An 18,168-nucleotide genomic window follows, 5' to 3' on the forward strand; every position below is an offset into this window, starting at 1 on the left:
TGTGCAGAGCCGAGACGTCGCCGCTTTTTCAATGAAAGGCATTAGCAGAGCGACAAGACTGAAAAAGAACATTCACGGTTGAAGCCACAAACACAATATGTTTGAAATAACAACCTAACCCCCTACTGTTGAAAACTGCTCACCTACCCACAGAGAAATATGTCACAAATATCTTTCCCGCGGGCACATTCGTCGGATGCCAAACTCCAATTTCCACAGACAGAGCAGACGACAGGTGCATTTTGGATACTCAAATATTCGATAAACTGCACAGTAAAATATTATTATCGATATTGTGCACCATTATCAAGATTTTATCGTTTTATGTGTTACATGGTTTACCCCATAATTTCCCCCCATTTTAAATGCACAGTGCGTAAGTCGTTTACAAACAAAAATCTTGTATTGTTATGCTCGCTGTGGGGCCACAATGCTGGATAACAGGATTCATTATGGGTAATGATCAGGGGGTACGACGTCACAAAATTCACCGTGACTGGTACTGACAAAGCTATAACATAATATAATATTCAATATCGCATTCAACCGAACGAAACACATAAAGTATTTATTGCCATTGCCATTGTCTTGATTTCCCTGCCTTGAAATAGGCAAACTTTGTCTTCAGAAAGTATCTCTCTTCATGCTGAGAATGACCTACATGACCATTGATTTATTTGACGTTTCGCAAAACATCCCACAAACTGTCCGTTTTGGTTTACGATACTGGGACCTGGCATGTATGTGCCTTCGTTGGGCGGAACACGTCACAAGAGGTCACCAGTAGGCCTATACAATACAGTAATCCGACAAATTAGGACAGAACGTTGAGGATGAAAGTAGTTCGATCGATAGACAAAGACAAAGAGAAAGAGTCGGTAAATTAGGGATGAAATAATTTCGATTAATTGATGAACACAATCTGAAAGAAAGTAAATTTTATTCACATTTACTTCTACGTTAAAGGGGTAAAATACTTATATCACGATGCAAGGCTGGAACATATTTGTCAGTAAGTTTTACTTAATACACACTGTTTTTCGTCGGGCTGATGTGTTGTCAATGTCCGTCGACTGACCTGATTGATGCTTTCGATGCCTTGAAATATCAGTCCATGTATGAGGACAACAGAAAATTTCGATCGCTCATTTGCAGAAATTCTCATTCAGTAGTTGATCTAATACTTAAGAGGTAATACCACTCATAGAGGTTGATATTTTTTGGGATTTATTTAGAGCTAGATTGCTTGATTTATTTAATTATTGCTTCATTGATTGATTGATTAGTTTTTTGCAGTTTATCGTGTGTATCATTCCTGTTCGGGTCTTGTAAATTACACGAACTAACAAGCTACGCTAGATGAGCGCAAAAAGGATCACTGTTTTGAGCACAAGTAGAGGTAAAAGGTTTCCCCAGGGACCGACGCAGAGTTCATACGAAGTAACTGGTCCAAGCGACAGGTGTCTCGTCACCTGACCCCTTAGGGTGACGGGACGATATCATACAAACGAGGTAACGCGGCGGGCAACTCGGGTTGCCTAACGCGTTGCTAAACGAGTTGCCTCGTGTAACTCTGTCTTTAAATATTTGTATTTTCGTCTTGTCAATATAATGTGTGTGATCATGGACCAAGCACGATATAAAAGTTTAGCCGCTATGACTCTGAACGCCCTCGTTCCTACTGTGTAGTCATTCTATGGTGAGACAATAAGATATCCTACCTCTTCTTTACTTATGCCGTGATTCGACAGATACAAAAATCCATTCGAAGACACAGAATTGCGAACACTGTCGATTAGGTTCGTGAACGTCTCGCTATCAGGGGAATTGCGCTGCAGACTGTATGCAGAAAAGTCGATGATAGGAAACGTCCTCCCGCTACTTGCCATGGTGTCCCGTTCCTGGCGTATATAATGTGGTGTGTGTCACGCCGCAAAGCATTGCGGGAGTTGAACTTTGCATTCGCCTGCGTGCCGGCTAACACTGTGAGCACGTTGATCCTGCTAGCCAGTCGCTTGACCCCGACATCCTGGTGGTCTATAAACACCACACACGTATATAGGAGCTGTAGCGGGTAGCGTCTCTTTAATCTCACACAGATAATTTCTAAGCCAACAAGGATCGCCGAATCCAGTGAGACTCTTATTGACATTATTGCAACTAGCCATCCTGAGAATGTTGCTTTTAGTGATGTAATTAGGCCAAACAAAAAAATATGTGCTGTTCCGATTACCCGACCCAACCCAATTTTAACCCCCGACCCTAGACTTTTTAGAGCCTCGTAAACCCGGAAGTAAAAATAACGGTATGAAAAAACGTGAAACGCATGAAATCACGCGAGAACTATGACAAATCGCGCGAATCACGCGAGAACTAATACGTCATTCTTCTAGAAGTACTAGTGATGCCAGACGCTCATGAAAACTTGCGACATGATGACATCGACACTGACAGCTGTTGCACACCGAACGGTGTCCGGTTTTCAAACTGCTGTATCTCAAAAAGTGTAGGGTCTAATTCAATAAAATTATCGATAAAAAAAATTTCAATTCAACTGCTCGTTCTACCATGGGATTTTTTTTGAAAATAAAGAAAAAAATATCGTGTCATTTAGCGCTCAAAATCCAGCATTATTTTTCGCCATACAGCGCTGCAGCGTGCCGTACTGCGGCACGCACATTTCTCAGGCCACTACTTCCTATGTTAGAATGGAATGGCTCGTTACAGTATGTTGTTCAGTGCCTAAACGGCGGTTTGTGGGTAGGTTTTCGCTAAAATGCAGGGACAATTTTCAGTGATCGGAGTTAGTATACCAAACAGCAACTGTTATATTAAATTTGTGGAAAGTTTGAAGCATTTTCACGGCCGTTTTTTGATGTAATCTTTCATTTACCTTGTTGTTGTCATTTCCGAACCGCGCCATGCACAGCGCGGCCATGTAGGCCAAGTGAAAACCCGGAAGTGTTTTGTGATAGTGAATCGAGCAAAATTTGGTCAATTTTACTTTTTATAGTCATTCTATCATTACAATATAAACCCGTACACTAAAAACTGTGTGTTAAGGTCAGTTCTGAGTAGTTTCAAAATCTGTGCGTTCGGAATTTACCGTGAATTTTGCCGTACGTACGTACTTCGTTGAACACTTCAATGATGTACCGGTATGGGAATAAAGTCAGCATGCCATGGTTATTATTATAATAAATGTATGTAAACAACTTAAACGTAAACTGGGGAAAATGACAGATAGGGGTAGTGCAGGAATCGGGAATTGATAAACAAGACAAGTTGAAAGACGGGCAAATGAAGAGAGAATGAAAAATCTAAGGAAAGGAAAGGAAAAAATCATAACCACGGCTCTAGATTTCAATGCTAAAGGAAAATGACTACAACAAGATGACAGCTTTTTAGGGGGGAGTAATATTCTTGTGTAAAAAAGGACAGCTCCAGGGGGATTATTCTGTACTGTGAGTTGATCAGTTGAACAATGACTTATTTTATTCATATTCCTATGATTTTTGGTTTTTGAATATCAGAATTTCTCAAATGTAACACTTAAGAAATTTTACAGATCTAATTGTTATTACTCAAGTTTAACTGTCCAAAATTTGACAGAGCTAGCTTAAAAACTCTGAAAATTACAGTAGTTTGAAAATGGCGAAAAATAGCTTTTTGACTGGTAGTATACACGTAACACGGTGCCTTCCAATTAATTTTCAACTCTGTCTCACAAAATTTTTGGCATTTTCAAGTCTCTGTGTAAAGAAAACAAAAGCTCCTTATACCGTACTCTTACAATATATTGCACAAAAAGTATTTTAAAGCAGATTAGTTAGAGAATTAATGTTATTATACAACTATATTTTTTCATAGGGATACCCACAAAATGACTCTCAGCCATATGTTGAAATTTTTTGACCTTTTGTCAAAAAATCGAGCATATTTTAATTCTAAAAAAATCGTAACCCTGGAAGTAGACAAGATAGAACCATTATTCAAACAGTTTTTTGAATCCTGAGACAAGATCTTCAAGAAAACATACAATTCAAGTAAGTTTAACCGAGAACAAAAAAGGGCCTGGTATGCCTACTTATAGCAGGCCTCGTCTCAAACAAAATGGTGACTCGCGATGGACATAACGTGTACTCAATTTTGTTTCGCAAATGCGATCATGGTGAAGAAAGGTCGATTTTTGTCTTCTGTTAAACAGAACCGAACATTCGAAGAAATTTTGGAGGAACACCATCCAGGTTTTTCTGAATGTAAAATGTATTCTATTCAAGTTGAATGTGCCAGTGATGCTGCTGGGGCGTGGTTGTAAGTACAACAGACAAATATACAGGTTGGCGAGGCTACAAACAACTTCAACGTAAAGCATGTGCGTTTTTCTTGCGAGTGACTGCTAAAAGCTGAGGATTTACCTTTAGATAAACAGTTCACTTTCGTGTCAAAGAATTGTTATTCAGCCATATCAATTTCCATGGCAGTCTAATAAACCACACACTTCAATTCTACTGATGAATATTTTATTTTAATATATTGGTATTCAATTTGAGTGCGTTTCATGAGGAAATTGTTCACTGGTAGTTTGTTTGAACGCGTACAAAATGCACATTGAGAAATTAAAAAAAAATGAAAAAAAAAAAATTTCCCTACCTACCTACCCTATTTTTTAAAACCATGTAATCGGAACAGCACATATTTTTTTGTTTGGCCTTATCGATGGTACTAGTGACCATTTTATAACTTGCTGTACTAGGAAACTAAAAAAGCGAATTCGTCCCCCTAGTAGACATATAAAGTTTAGATCATATAAGCATTTTGATGATGCAAGTTTTAAACGTGATCTGGAAAAAGTTCCATGGTCAAGTATTGAAGCCTATGATGATATCAATGATGCATGGGCGCATTGGCGTACACTTTTTCTTGATGTCTGTGACGAGCATGCGCCGTTTAAAGAGCGGCGTTTTAGGGGTAGTTCAGATCTGGAATGGTTTCGTAATGACGAGTATTTATCAGCATGTCATCAGAGAGATTATTGGAAAAAACAGCATGCCAAGCACAAGACATCGGAAAAGTGGGCGTCGTATGTTATGTGGAGAAATAAGGCAAACAATTTGGCAACAAAATTGAAAAAGGAACACTATAGAAACGAAATAAAGAAGAATAAAAATGATGGCAGTAAGCTTTGGAAAACCATTCGAAACTTATTGCCTGGTAATATATCGGCTGGACCATCAAATATCAAATGTGGTGATGATATTATTGCGGATGATATTAAGATGGCAAATTCTTTTAACGATTTTTTGCCAATATTGGCTTGAAACTTACAAATCTTTTGGAGATTTAGCCAACAACATCCTACCAGCTGGTCACAAAAATTCGAAAGTACGCAAGTTCGTTTTTAAAGAAATTGATCCAACTTTTGTTTTGGACCAACTCAATAGTATATCAATTACCAAGGCAACTGGTCTTGATTCCATCCCGGCAAAATTACTCAAATGTGGAGCTCCTATCATATATAGGTCCCCTCACTCATTTATTCAATATGTCACTACGTACTGGAAAAATTCCTGACCAGTGGAAAATGGCCAAGGTTACACCACTTTTTAAAAAGGGTAGCAAATCTGACATGAACAACTATCGTCCAATATCGGTGTTGCCTATAGCTACAAAGATTTTGGAACGTGCTGTTCATTCTCAACTTTATAGTTATTTAAATGAGAATGGCCTCATATGTGACAACCAATCAGGTTTTAGGCCATCACACTCTACCGAAACTTCCCTTTTAAATGTTGTCGATTATATTCTCTCCAACATGGACAGTGGAATGCTGACAGGTGCTATTATATTGACCTATCAAAGCTTTCGACACTGTCAATCATGTGTTGTTGTTGAAAAGCTGTCAAAGTTTGGCGTGAACGGTCTTGAACTTGATTGGATGAAAAACTATCTAGCAGATCGCACACAACGCACGAATATAAATGGATCTCTGTCAGAAGCATCACCTGTCTAAATTGGAGTGCCCCAAGGCTCGATTTTAGGGCCACTTTTCTTTTTGATGTATGTAAATGATCTGCCATCTGTAACTAAATTATGCAAAGTGATTTTATATGCTGATGACACCGCATGTTTTATGCAGCAGATGACTTACAAAAAATACAAAACTCGTTACTCAGTGATTTTATATCAGTTAGTAAATGGATGGATACAAACAGATTAATCCTTAACGTTGACAAAACTAAGTCCATGATTTTTGGTACACCTCAACGTCTCAGAAATAGAAATTTAGTTTTGAAATTTAATGATATCGAAATTGATGTTGTCAGTCAATTTAAATATCTTGGTGTTGTGTTAGACCAATACTTAAACTGGGAATCTCATGGTAATATGATTGCCGAATCTGTATCGAGACGTCTTGGAGCCATATGGCGTATACGCAAATTTCTCGACCAGAAAACCTGTGAGTTGATGGTGAAAGCGTTAGTTTTTCCATTGATGACGTATTGTGGCGTTGTCTGGATGACGTGCAGTAAAGGAATGCAAACAAAGATTCAGAGGTTGCATAGTAGAGCAGCCAAATTAGTTCTTGGTAGGGGAAAGTTTTCTTCGTCATCATTGGCCTTATCTCATCTAAAATGGCATCCTATAAACCATCAGTGGAATATACAGTTAGCTGTGATGACTTGGAAATGTTTTAATAGATTTGCCCCTCCATATTTATCTACTGATTTTCAAGAGCTTATTTTGTTAAGCGCTTCCAGGCGTTTTACAAGATCTACTGTTAGTGATAAATTAATTGTGCCCATGTCCCGCCTACAGAAGGGTAGAAACACATTTCTGAATAGAGGCACAAGACTATGGAATACTCTACCCTCATATATAATATCTCAAAAAGAACTTTGTAATTTTATATCTTTAGTGAAGAAATATGTTTAATTTGTACGCTTTGTGTTTTTAAGTCTCGTCACTTTTGATGTACTTTTGTCAATTTTATTCATTCTACGTGTCTGTTTTTATTTGTTTGTTGTGTACCTTTTGCTTTTTATGCAGGACGTCATGGGAGATCATAGAACACCTTTGTGTGGGAAATGAATTGACTTATCCTGTTTAAATAAAGTAAAATAAATAAATAAATAAATATCCCCGTTATTGTTTGTTACATGTAAGCCAGTATTTCTTAGAAGGATAAGAAAAAGCTTACGTTCCTTGGGCATTGTCCTATGCTGTTGATTACATAGCTCAAACAGCTTTAGTCTAATTGTTTAATGTACAGTATGCAATAATTATTTAGCAGTCGGTCTTATCGCAATTCAAGATATTTTAAAAAAGCCGGGAAGAATTCCTAGTTTTGATAAACGATTTTCTAAATCGACCAATTTTGATGTTCAGTCAGAACAACATCGTGAAGAATATGAACAGGATCCTATTTTTGCATGAGTGCCTATATAGTGAGGGCCCTTGCGTAGTGTTGCCGATATCTGTATGCCAGGGAAGGAGGGAGGTTTCCCGAAATAAACTTGCCACAACAACAGAACAACAGAATTTAGAAATTATTATTATTATTATTATTATTATTATTATTATTATTATTATATATTATTATATTATTATTATTATTATTATTATATAAGTATTATATAGAAATAATAATGCGAATAATAATAGGTTCATTTCCGTGAAAATTTCACCATAAGGGTATTTTGGGTCGAAAAGACCAAATATGATATCAGTTTCACTGCCCCATGTTTCCATGGTAACCATTTTAGGGGTTGAAAATTTCAGTTTTGCTAATATCCCATGAAAAGTTACTTTGATTGATATATGAAAATTACCTAGTGGGGGAGTTCGGGTCAGAGAACACAAAAACCAGACTTATCTTAATGTTTCGAGTTGCCATGGTAACTATTCTGGGATTGAAAATGTTACTCTTTCACTAATTCCTATTAAAGAACTATTGGTTGATGTAAAAAAATCATAATAAGGGTTTTTCTTGTTAGCACACCAAAACAATCACACTCATTTTAATGTGAGATGTTTCCATGGTAACCATTCAGGAATAAAAATTACCAGTTTTTCAAATATTCACCTAAAATCCAGTAACCGACAGAATATGTTATAGCAAAGGGATATTTTGGGTTAGAAAGACCAAATATCCAGTGTAAAAATCCAGTAATCAACAGAAATATTATATCAAAGGGTTATTTTGGGTTAGAAAGACAAAACATGATATCAATTTTACTGCCCTGTGTTTCCATAGTAACATATTTGCATTTTAATATTTCAAAGTTTTCCAAATTCCATTAAAAGTAATCCCAGTTACTATGCAAATGCTCTCCTAAGTGTATTTATCACAGCATGAACTCCATGTTCAATTTTGTTTCATGTTGCCATGGTAACCATTCGGGTTTTTTATTTAAAACCATGCATATTTAGATCAGGGGTAGCTTTTCGTTAACCAGACAAGAAAAGGCTATTTTATGAGATTCTGCCCATGAAGTGAATTTCTAGTCTTTTGATGTGTATACTTGCACACCTTTAATACCCAAGGAAACAGGTATAATGGACGACAGTGGGACTCAAAAGTTTTGTGACCTATTAACAACCGTTTCACTCTCAGAGTTGTATGCAAATTTTAAAAGTAGCCATGACAACCTGGCAACAACATGGCCTTTCCAGCTCTAAGACATACTGTAGCAGGGCTAAAAATGGCCACGGCCCTTCTGCCGGAGGAGGCATAATTTCTGTGTCATTGTGATTGATACATTATTATCAAAATGCAACGAGAATGCGTTTTATTGGCCATTGTTTCCTGTGCCTGTCATTCAAGTAGTCAGTTCAGATATTGAAACTTTGTTGCAAAGTTCCGCACCGCACGGCCGGTCGTCTTCGTAATTTCCAGAACAAAGTCACATTATGTGCCCAGCTGGGTTTGACTGCATTTATCTAGCTCGTCCCAAAGTGACGGAGGGATCTTTCAACCTTTCAGCTTGGTGAAAAACGCATTTATTGATTTGCCAAAGGCCTGTGGACTCGCTTATTTTTGCACAAGTGCTACATGGACATAGGAAAAAGTTCGACTCACCTAACCCTCTCGATTGTTGAATACAACCATGGTCCATGATGAGAGTTTTCGAATCAAAAACTGTAGCCGTGCTCGAATACAAATGTCTTCTCATTAAATTACGTCATTCTTGATATACAAGAGTTAGCATTCCAAACCTGTCACCTTTTTTTTCAAAGTTTTGAGAAGGGCGGTATTTCCATCTGAATGATTGAACGACGTGAAACGCAAAATTCCATCGCATATTATCCGGCAATATGTGCACTGTACAGTAAAAATACTGTATACGCTGCAGCCAGTGCAGGTACGTATATACTCCACAAAATGGCCACAGACGGCGTGAACTTTCTGAAAGGATTTCCTAAACGTCCTCATTGGTACCTTAGAGACTTACATGTGATGTCCTGGAAAGTATTCTCTGCAGTAATTCCAGTTTCTGTTAACATGCACACATTTTATAGCTCAACGACATGATAGCGCGAGACAGTTCTACGGTACTATACACATTCTCGCGCTCCCAGGCTCAATTGCGCATGCTCATACTGGCGGACTACGTCACCTGTGTTTTGCTTCCATCGCGGCCGACTTGGCAACTTAGTTGAGCAAACAAATAACGAACAGCCGAACGCACTCTCAGTGATGGCGGCCACCGTATTGTGTGCATACCGAGACGATCGCTCGCCGTGCGCGTGTTGATCCTCGAATTCTGACCCATAATCATTAAAAAATGCATTCAAATGTGATAGTGAAAGCTGTTCTCAATTAATAAGGTGGCATACTCAGCATAGCTGATGTTTATCGCTAGTTTACCTTAGACCTCGCGACATTTGCAGGAGAAGTTTCTTAGCACGGACAACTTGATAACATAAAGCATGGCGGTCTGTAAGTATTTTCATTAATGTGTTGTGTAATTTACGAGGTTCAAATTTATTTAAATCAATTTTAACAAGATTGAAACCGATTTAACCGTGTCCGCAGTGATTTAATCTGTACATTTCATGGCGTGATTTGTCATGGGTTATTTTTATGCGTGTGGGTTTTTTATTTACGTCCATATGTGCGTTGCAGTTGAGCATAGTTTTTCGGACCATCACGCATGTCTCCTGGTAACGGGTTTGTTTACACACTGACATATTTTCTGGCGTCTTTTTCAATCGTCTGTTGGCCTAGACTGTGAAAATGTCATTCGAATTTCATGCTCGTGTGCTAAAAAACCGGTGTCGTATTTGTGCACGGAAAATAAATGGCACAAGTTATCCATGCTCCAATTTTATCGTGGAGTTAAAGAATTGTTTCAGAGTACATGTACAGTTTTAGTGAAGACATTCTGATGTTCACCCGTCTAATTTTTGTTGTCTCTGTAAGAGAGTCATTGCTTCATGGCAGCAGGCAGAAAGCAATAACAAAACCTATCGGCCAGGGACACACGTAGTGAAATGGTCCAAACACTGTAGAGTACGGAGATGTGCGGTGTGTGATGCATTGTGTAAGGCAGGAAAGAAAAAGAAAGACACAGTAAAAACAGGGGCAGACCAAGTCAATACCAAGGCAGTGACATTTCTGGTATCACTGGCAAGGAGACAGGAAAGACGGGGAAACTACAGAGTGAAACTCATGGCAGTACAAATCTAACAGCAGCTGGTAAAACAGAGGGCAGGAAAAAAGATGAGAAGATTCATTCCCTTGCAGAGACAGAGGTTCAATGATCTCATTGAAGAAATGGAGTGTACCATTTGAAAAGACATAATAGATGGATCAATACAACTTTTGTGTGATGGACCACATGTGTGTTGTGCTGAATGTTTGTGTCAGTGGTTGCAAGTTTCTTCATCCTGTCCTGTTTGCCGTCTCTCTATTATGTGTGAATCTATTGTAAGTCCCCCATTGCCTTTGCAAACATGCTATCAAATACCACAGTCACATGTGATTATGGGAATGTCGGTTGTAAGTCAGTTGTGCCACTGCAAGATCTGCAACACAACACGGAATGGTGTGTTTACCAGTCCATTGCTGGAGACCACTGCTTCTCGTCAGTGAGCCCATTTCCCATCAGAAGCCACCATACTCCAGTCCCCATTCCTGACCAAATCAATACCGAGACATCAAATGATGAAACATCAAGGGATAGGCAGAACAATATATGTGCAGTGAAGGCCGCAGAAATTGTGTTGCAGAATGTATCAGCGGTGCATATGCTGCTACAGTATGAAGAAATGGCAACAACACTTGTCAAGAAAAAAATAGAAGCAAACAGAAGTGATGATAGTTTGATAAAGGTTAAAACCAAGGGCCAGGTGAGTTTTTTACCGGCATTACTCTTGCTGATCTATACCCACATATCAATATACAGTTAGATTTTGGAGTAAATTCTTCTGATAAAGCTATCATGGAATATGATAATTTGTAAATTTGTATTTGTAATAACATTTATTTGGTTTTGTAGTACATGTGTGACCTGGTAGTGGTTCAACAAATTAAACAAATTAATTTCATCAAGTAATGAGCTAGTCCAATTTCATGAATTTATCACCCACATATACTTTTGAAAGATAAATTTGGTTTTTCAATTTTTGGTGTGATTTTTTCAGCCATTGTGTTTAACATATACACCAAAGCCACGAAAAACAACCTCAGAAGCTAGCACTAGGACAAGACGTCAGAGGGTGTTGCAGTTAAGTCAGAGGAGAGACATTGTCAGTGGTGGTGATGCGATGCTGCAGCTGAGTGAGAGGAGGTGAGACACCAACAAAAGGACAAGAAGGAAAATCCTCCAGATCTTGGGACTCACTCCTGACATACCTCCAGGTGCTGGCCTTCATTTGGAAGTTGCTATGGGAACAACATGGGCTGCCAAGAGGAAATTACGGCGTTACTTCAAGGCATGGCATGTGAATATGGAAGTGAGGTATGTTATGCAGGTCATTTTCCCCACACTCATCAAGGTCACTGTCCTTCTTGACCTCACAACCATGAATTTAATAAGTCATGTTTGGAATTTTCTGGAAATTTAATTAGTTGTGTAAGAGAGAGAATTTTAGAAGAGTAATTAGCATGTCAATAAAAGTTCTAGATTGTTCTTATATGCTCTTATATAAGCACATGAGTATTAATATTGGGACAGCAGGCTTGCAGTCAGAGTTTTGGGATTGTGTGCAAACTCTATTATGATCATGTAGAGAAAGACTGTGGATAAGTAATCTTGTTATCACATATTACTGAATATATGTGTTACTGTTGTTTTTGCATCTTGTTCATATTTGTCCTCAGGTCTAGCAAACTTACCCGGCATGGTACAATACCTACCAGTGAAATTTGGATAAAGTTAGGTGGGGACAAGGGTCAGGGAACCCTGAGAATGGTTTACCAAGTTGCTAACATCAGTAATCCAAATGTAGCAGATAATACAGTGATTTGGAGTACATTTGCAGCACCTGATTCCTATTACAATTTAGAAATAGCTTTAGCTGTTAACAGAGGTCAGGTAGACAAACTGGATGGCACAAAGTGGAAGTAAGTCTAAACATGCATACTGTGTTTTACAAAACAATGAACAGATTGTACCATATATCTATTGTGGTACAATATTAGGAACTTGAGATACATACATATTGGTTATCCAAGTTTAATACATGCATTATACTGCTGATCCAAAAATCTGAAAAAACAATGTGCAAATCTGACCAAACTTATGCAGCATAAATATGATACCTACATTAAATAGTACAAAGGGCAAAGTTGTTTTCTTGCATGTACAAAATGCATTGATGTGTAGAAACATGGCATTAATTTAGAATGGTGTGGACAATTGTCTTACATTCCACTTTGATTTATTTCAGGGACAAGACACTATTAGCACGGATGATGGGAGATTATGAGTATCTGGCCAAGAGTTATGGATTGTCTGGACCAAATGGTATGAAATGTATACTTGCATGCTATGATTTATACGTGAGAAAAGTTGAGGCACTGACAGGACAGGCAGTTTATTGTGTACACTTCAGTTTTACCTATGATTTACATGTGTACATCCTTGACCTATCAGTTTGCAATATGTGCGACTGTTAATAATCAGCATGCATTGTGTATGATATGCTGTAGAACACAATTATGATAATTTGTTGTAGTTTTTCGTTGACTTAAGACATTCACAGCTAACATTGATTAGTCAGATAAATTTAAAGGAAGGGGTACACAATGGGTCAGATCTTGATAAATATTTGCAAGCTATTGACAAATGATTGTTTTCTCTGTAGAAATTCTTGTGTTTATTTCTCAATTTAATTCTTACACATAGTATTAATATGTATACTGGCAATGCAAAATGTAGTAACCATGAATTTCTTTGAAATAAATATTTAAATTGATAAGTTTGCATATTACAGGTACATCCTCTCCAAGAGTCAATTGATGTGCATATGTGAACTGTTCACACATGCACATCAAATTGACTTCATGAACACCAGTCATGTCTATACCTACTAAGGTTTTTAAGTAATTATGTCAGTTTTGTTCTTGTCTTCCTCACATTGAAATATTTTAGGGAAATATTTTTGCGTATGCTGTGTGATCAGCAAGGAACAAACACAGTTGCTGAAGGAGGAACAGCCATTGTCATCAATGAAGAAGAGAACCCTTGATGATATCAGAAAATGTCACAGTGAATTTCTTTCAACTGCTGGAAACCTAAGGCATGCCATGCAGCACTACAATAGTGTCAGAAAGCCACTTTCAATGTACCACTGCACAGAGTATGTACTAATAAATTCAATCCACTATGTTGTTTGCTTCCATTGACCAACTAAACATATAGCTCTGTTCTGTTTCAATCAGTTCACTTTACCTTTCTCTGAACAGTTCAACAGACCACACTGTGACCCATCTACATGTGTGCATGCCACTATGTCCATAATGGTGTAGACAAATAGAAGTTTATTAGTGAAGCTATATGCGAAAACAAGTTGACAATGAAGCCAGCACATATGTCAGTATTTGTGATCAATCTAGTTGTTGTATATTTATGTAGTGTTTTCTTCATAAATAGGTAGGTATGAATTAAAGTTACAAGATATTGTCATACATTAAAGTAAAAGATACATGTGCTAACCCTTATATTTTATCACAGGTTGCAGTGCCAGGGTGCACATCAGTTCTGGCTTGTTTTAAAAGTTTTTCACCATGATGGAAGCTAGCTGTGCAGTACTGGATATCAAGATCATCACGACTCTGGAGAGAGATGATGACATTGATGAACCCGTGCTGAAGCCTGCTGGATTTGACACATATGTAGCCATGTTGAAACAAGTCGAGACATTACAGTGTGAAGCGAAAGAACTCCAAGAAGAAGCTAAGACCTTGGCTGATAGTGTTGAAAAGGCTCTCCTTGCTGATGATGACTGTGACAATGATGATGATGATGACGACAACAGTGAAGATGATGGCAGACCGCCACTAATGACCTTGGGCAAAGTTAAAAAAGCCCAGGAGAAAGTGCAGGAACTCAGTGAAGAAGCTGACAGGAAGGTTAGTATTTATGAATAGAAGATCATAGTACATTAACAAAATAAAAATACATGATTTTGTGATAATTTTGAAATCTTGTGAGACACAATTAATTTAAGTGGCAGTGAGTTGCTAGCCAAGTCACTTTTTATCAAACTGGAATAGTTGCCATGTTAAATAAACATGTAATGTTTGTTTAGCATGGTGTTAAATTTCCTGTATCATGTGAGAACACCCACAGATAACCTGTCTAGCAACCTGAGATCTCAGAGGGTCTCCTTCATCTTTGAAAATGGCATATTGATACCAGAAGTAAGATCATTTTTGTGATGATAAGCAATAACATTGTCAATCTCAAGTGCACAGTCATGTCTATGCTGCATTTTCAGAATTTTGGCTTGTGCACATTTGTAGTGCAGTCATTTCCAGACAACACAGTGTTTATCTTTGTTTTCTTAGATATCTGAAGCTACAGACGTAAAAGCGAAACTGCCAAAACAATGTGGTTTTGTAGTCTGCGGTATTGACCAAGCTCTGCAGTCATTTGGTGTTGGACGTCATTCTTACCACGGGCAGGCATTCATTGACAATCATGTGAACAAGTGCTGTAAAGTATGTGTTTTACAACTGTACACTGTTTTGTTGCTAAAGTCATTAAAAGGTTCAGTATTCTGCTTGTCATGATTTTCAAGCTTTCAGTGTTAGATTTATTGTGTGTTATATATATACTACAGAAGATGTATTTCGTCTACATTATTTTGACCTACTTTCAGTGAAACAGCTCTGTTTGCTTCTTTGAAAGAAAGTTATCATATCCTTTTTTTATTTTTGTGTTTCAGGAAGAAAACATTCAAACGTGCAAGAGCGTCATCAGGACCACAGCAAGAATATGCCCACAGCTGAATGAACAGGCTGCACACATTTGTGGTCTGTATAAGCCAATATTTTCAAAATTTGCAGCCTGCCATAATCTTTAGAGTACAAGCAATAGAATGTCAGTTGAACATATTAGCAGTTATATTCTCAGTTCAAACATATCACATTTAATGGCATATTACAGAGAACACTTTCCTTATGAAAGTGTACCCCAAAATGCATATGTTAGAAGATCATATCATCCCTCCGATTTCAGGGTTTGGCTTTGGTTTCCTCACAGAACGGTGTAGAGAGTATCCATCATGAGATTAGGAAGGGAAACATATCACATTTAATGGCATATTACAGAGAACACTTTCCTTATGAACGTGTAACCCCCAAAATGCATATGTTAGAAGATCATGTCATCCCTCAGATTGAAAACACAGGGTTTGGCTTTGGTTTCCTCACAGAACGGTGTAGAGAGTATCCATCATGAGATTAGGAAGGGAATGGACCGGTATAGTAAAGTACCTGGCCATAATGGTTTAAAGAAATTAGAACTTATGGTAAGGGAGCATCATGTGATGACAATCCCAGTCATGTGAAATTGCCAAAAACACAAAGGGGTTCATACAGAACCAAATAAGCAACGTGAAATAATGATGGCCATAGTGATAAAAGTAAAGATAAATCATGTGATAAAATAAACATGTAAAGAACAAATTAATTAAGTCAATAACAAACCAATATGTAAATAAAAACAATGAAACCTGGTTCTTTCTATGAATCATATTTTTACTAAATTGATGCTTGTATTTTTAGTCCCCACAGATACCGTCCTGGGGGACTTATAGGTTTGGTCATGTCCGTGCGTGTGTCAGTGTGTGCGTTTGTCTGTCCATGCATCCGTCCGTTCACCCAGATATCTCAGAGATACATGGAGCGATTTCATTCAAACTTGGCACAAGGATTACTTGATATGTCATACATATGCACGTCGATTTGTTTTGTGATATGATCCAATATGGCCATCGTGCGACCATTTTATTACAATTTTTTTATGTACGGAGCCATAACTCGGACATGTTTCAACCGATTTTATTGAAAGTTGGTACAAGGACATTGACCTTCATCATACATATGCACATCAATTGTTTCACAACATGATCCAATATGGCTGCCATGCGGCAATCTTATTACAATTTTGTCATGTACGGAGCCATAACTCAGGCATATCTCAACCGATTTTATTCAAAGTCGGTACAAGGACATTGACCTATGTCATACATATGCATGTCAATTTGTTTCATGATATGATCCAATATGGCCGCATGGCAGCCATTTTGTTACAATTTTTTCATGTCCTTAGCCATAACTCAGGCCCGTCTAAATGGATTTTATTCAAACTTTGTACAATGACTTTGACCTATGTCATACATATGCACGTCGATATGGCTGCCATGCCACCATTTTGTTACAATTTTTTCATGTACGGAGCAATTACTCAATCATATCTCAACCGATTTTATTCAAAGTTGTACAAGGACATTGACTCATGTAATACATATGTATATCGATTTGTTTCACGATATGATCCAATATGACCACATGGCAGCCATTTTGTTATGTTTTTTTTCATGTCAAAAGCCATAACTCTGGCAAGTCTCAACCGATTTTATTCAAGGTTGGTACATGGACATTGACTTATGTCATACATATGCATGTAGATTTTTTAGACAGTAAGATTAAATATGGCTGCATGGCGGCCATTTTGTTACGATCTTTCCATGTTCAGAGCCATAACTCAGACATCTTTCCACCAGTATCATTCAAAGTTGGTATAAGGACATTGACTTACATCATACATTTGCACATTGATTTGTTGAACGGCATGTAGCAGTATCATGTCAATTACCTAAGTTTCATAATTAGACTGATATGTCGAGAATACTGCATTGGATTTCATGAAACTTGGTACAGATGTTAAGCTTACATTGCTTTAACAATGTCAATTTGTATTTTTTCAGTTTCTATGTACCTTTCCTTTTCGTTTCCTATATTTTTTTTTGTTTAGCTCTTTATTTCTCCCTTTTTTTTAAATGCAACTTTGTGGGATAAGTTACTTTTGATATTCAGAGAGTTTGTAAAAGATGTTTGCCCGAAACTTTGTTTATTTGTAATTTATTTGAGTCTTGTCACTTCAAGAAATAAAAAAAATGTTTTATTCTATATGCACGTGCCTGTTTTGATCATTTATGTTATGGTTTGAAGTAATTTTTAATAACATTACAGTTAATTTGCCATTGTGCTGTTAAAAAATCACCGTACAATACAAATAAGGCAATAATACATTGATTTCTGCCTATTTGATGAAAAAGGTGCCTCTCTAATTTTTGCCGTTTTGTGGCGCTGTTCTGTGGCTCCCTATTGAATGTGTATCCGTAAAGTTCGCACACAAGTTAAAAGTCTGGGCCTGCTGGTATCGCTTTAAACTGCTTAGTGTCACTTCTCGACAAGCATCTAATTAATTACTCCTTGGCCTAATGATATCCCTCTCTCCGTACCGTATGATGCATAATCTGCGCTGCACGTACAACAATTAGAAGAAGTTACCCCTTTTGACAAAATTAAAATAAACACCACCTCTTTTTCAGAATTCCCAGACTTCAATGAACTATTAATTATGTGCATATCTAATTTTGAGCGAGCCAATAGAGCCAGAGGTCTGATTTTTGGTTTGTAGGGATAAC

The 18,168-nt window shown here is 37.5% G+C and overlaps 2 protein-coding genes across 6 annotated transcripts in view; one reads left to right on the forward strand and one right to left on the reverse strand.

Moving 5' to 3' along the window:
• The window catches only part of LOC139114567 (uncharacterized), an 89,577-nt gene extending 80,366 nt beyond the window's left edge, over positions 1–9,211 (reverse strand). The window contains exon 1 of one of the 3 annotated variants that reach the window (XM_070676376.1): positions 9,083–9,211. Coding sequence is in view for 2 of the 3 variants with exons in the window: in XM_070676375.1 (XP_070532476.1) it covers positions 1,722–1,889 (168 nt within the window). In the remaining variant the exon portion in view is untranslated. Of the gene's footprint in view, positions 1–1,721; positions 2,289–9,082 lie in introns of those variants that run through there. The other 2 variants (XM_070676375.1, XM_070676374.1) reach the window with 2 other exon arrangements.
• Positions 9,212–9,693: 482 nt separating this feature from the next.
• On the forward strand, positions 9,694–17,641 carry LOC139114543 (uncharacterized). Of its 3 annotated transcripts, XM_070676329.1 has the most exons (8): positions 9,694–11,355; positions 11,650–11,966; positions 12,329–12,571; positions 12,898–12,974; positions 13,602–13,809; positions 14,184–14,581; positions 15,020–15,172; positions 15,400–17,641. In XM_070676329.1, exons 6-8 carry the CDS (start codon positions 14,237–14,239, stop codon positions 15,535–15,537), a joined length of 636 nt encoding a protein of 211 aa, XP_070532430.1. In that variant the 5' UTR covers positions 9,694–11,355; positions 11,650–11,966; positions 12,329–12,571; positions 12,898–12,974; positions 13,602–13,809; positions 14,184–14,236; the 3' UTR covers positions 15,538–17,641. The 3 variants fall into 3 exon arrangements, 2 of the variants coding, with proteins under 2 accessions (XP_070532430.1, XP_070532431.1); XR_011547889.1 differs by lacking the exons at positions 14,184–14,581; positions 15,020–15,172; positions 15,400–17,641 and having other exon boundaries at positions 9,700–9,943; positions 10,427–11,355; positions 11,650–11,949; positions 13,602–13,734; XM_070676330.1 differs by lacking the exons at positions 9,694–11,355; positions 11,650–11,966; positions 12,329–12,571; ... (1 more) ...; positions 13,602–13,809; positions 15,020–15,172 and having other exon boundaries at positions 14,205–14,581; positions 15,400–17,612.
• Positions 17,642–18,168: the final 527 nt, after the last annotated feature.

This window comes from Ptychodera flava, chromosome 16 (assembly GCF_041260155.1).
Source record: "Ptychodera flava strain L36383 chromosome 16, AS_Pfla_20210202, whole genome shotgun sequence".
Classification (NCBI taxonomy): domain Eukaryota; kingdom Metazoa; phylum Hemichordata; class Enteropneusta; family Ptychoderidae; genus Ptychodera; species Ptychodera flava.

Excerpts from the sequence above, each read along its gene's own strand:
- LOC139114543 (XM_070676329.1), top strand. The coding sequence starts at position 14,237 with ATGATGGAAGCTAGCTGTGCAGTACTGGATATCAAGATCATCACGACT. Across the intron at positions 14,582-15,019 it reads GTGAAGAAGCTGACAGGAAG|ATATCTGAAGCTACAGACGT; the intron begins GTTAGTATTTAT and ends TTGTTTTCTTAG. Across the intron at positions 15,173-15,399 it reads ATGTGAACAAGTGCTGTAAA|GAAGAAAACATTCAAACGTG; the intron begins GTATGTGTTTTA and ends TTTGTGTTTCAG.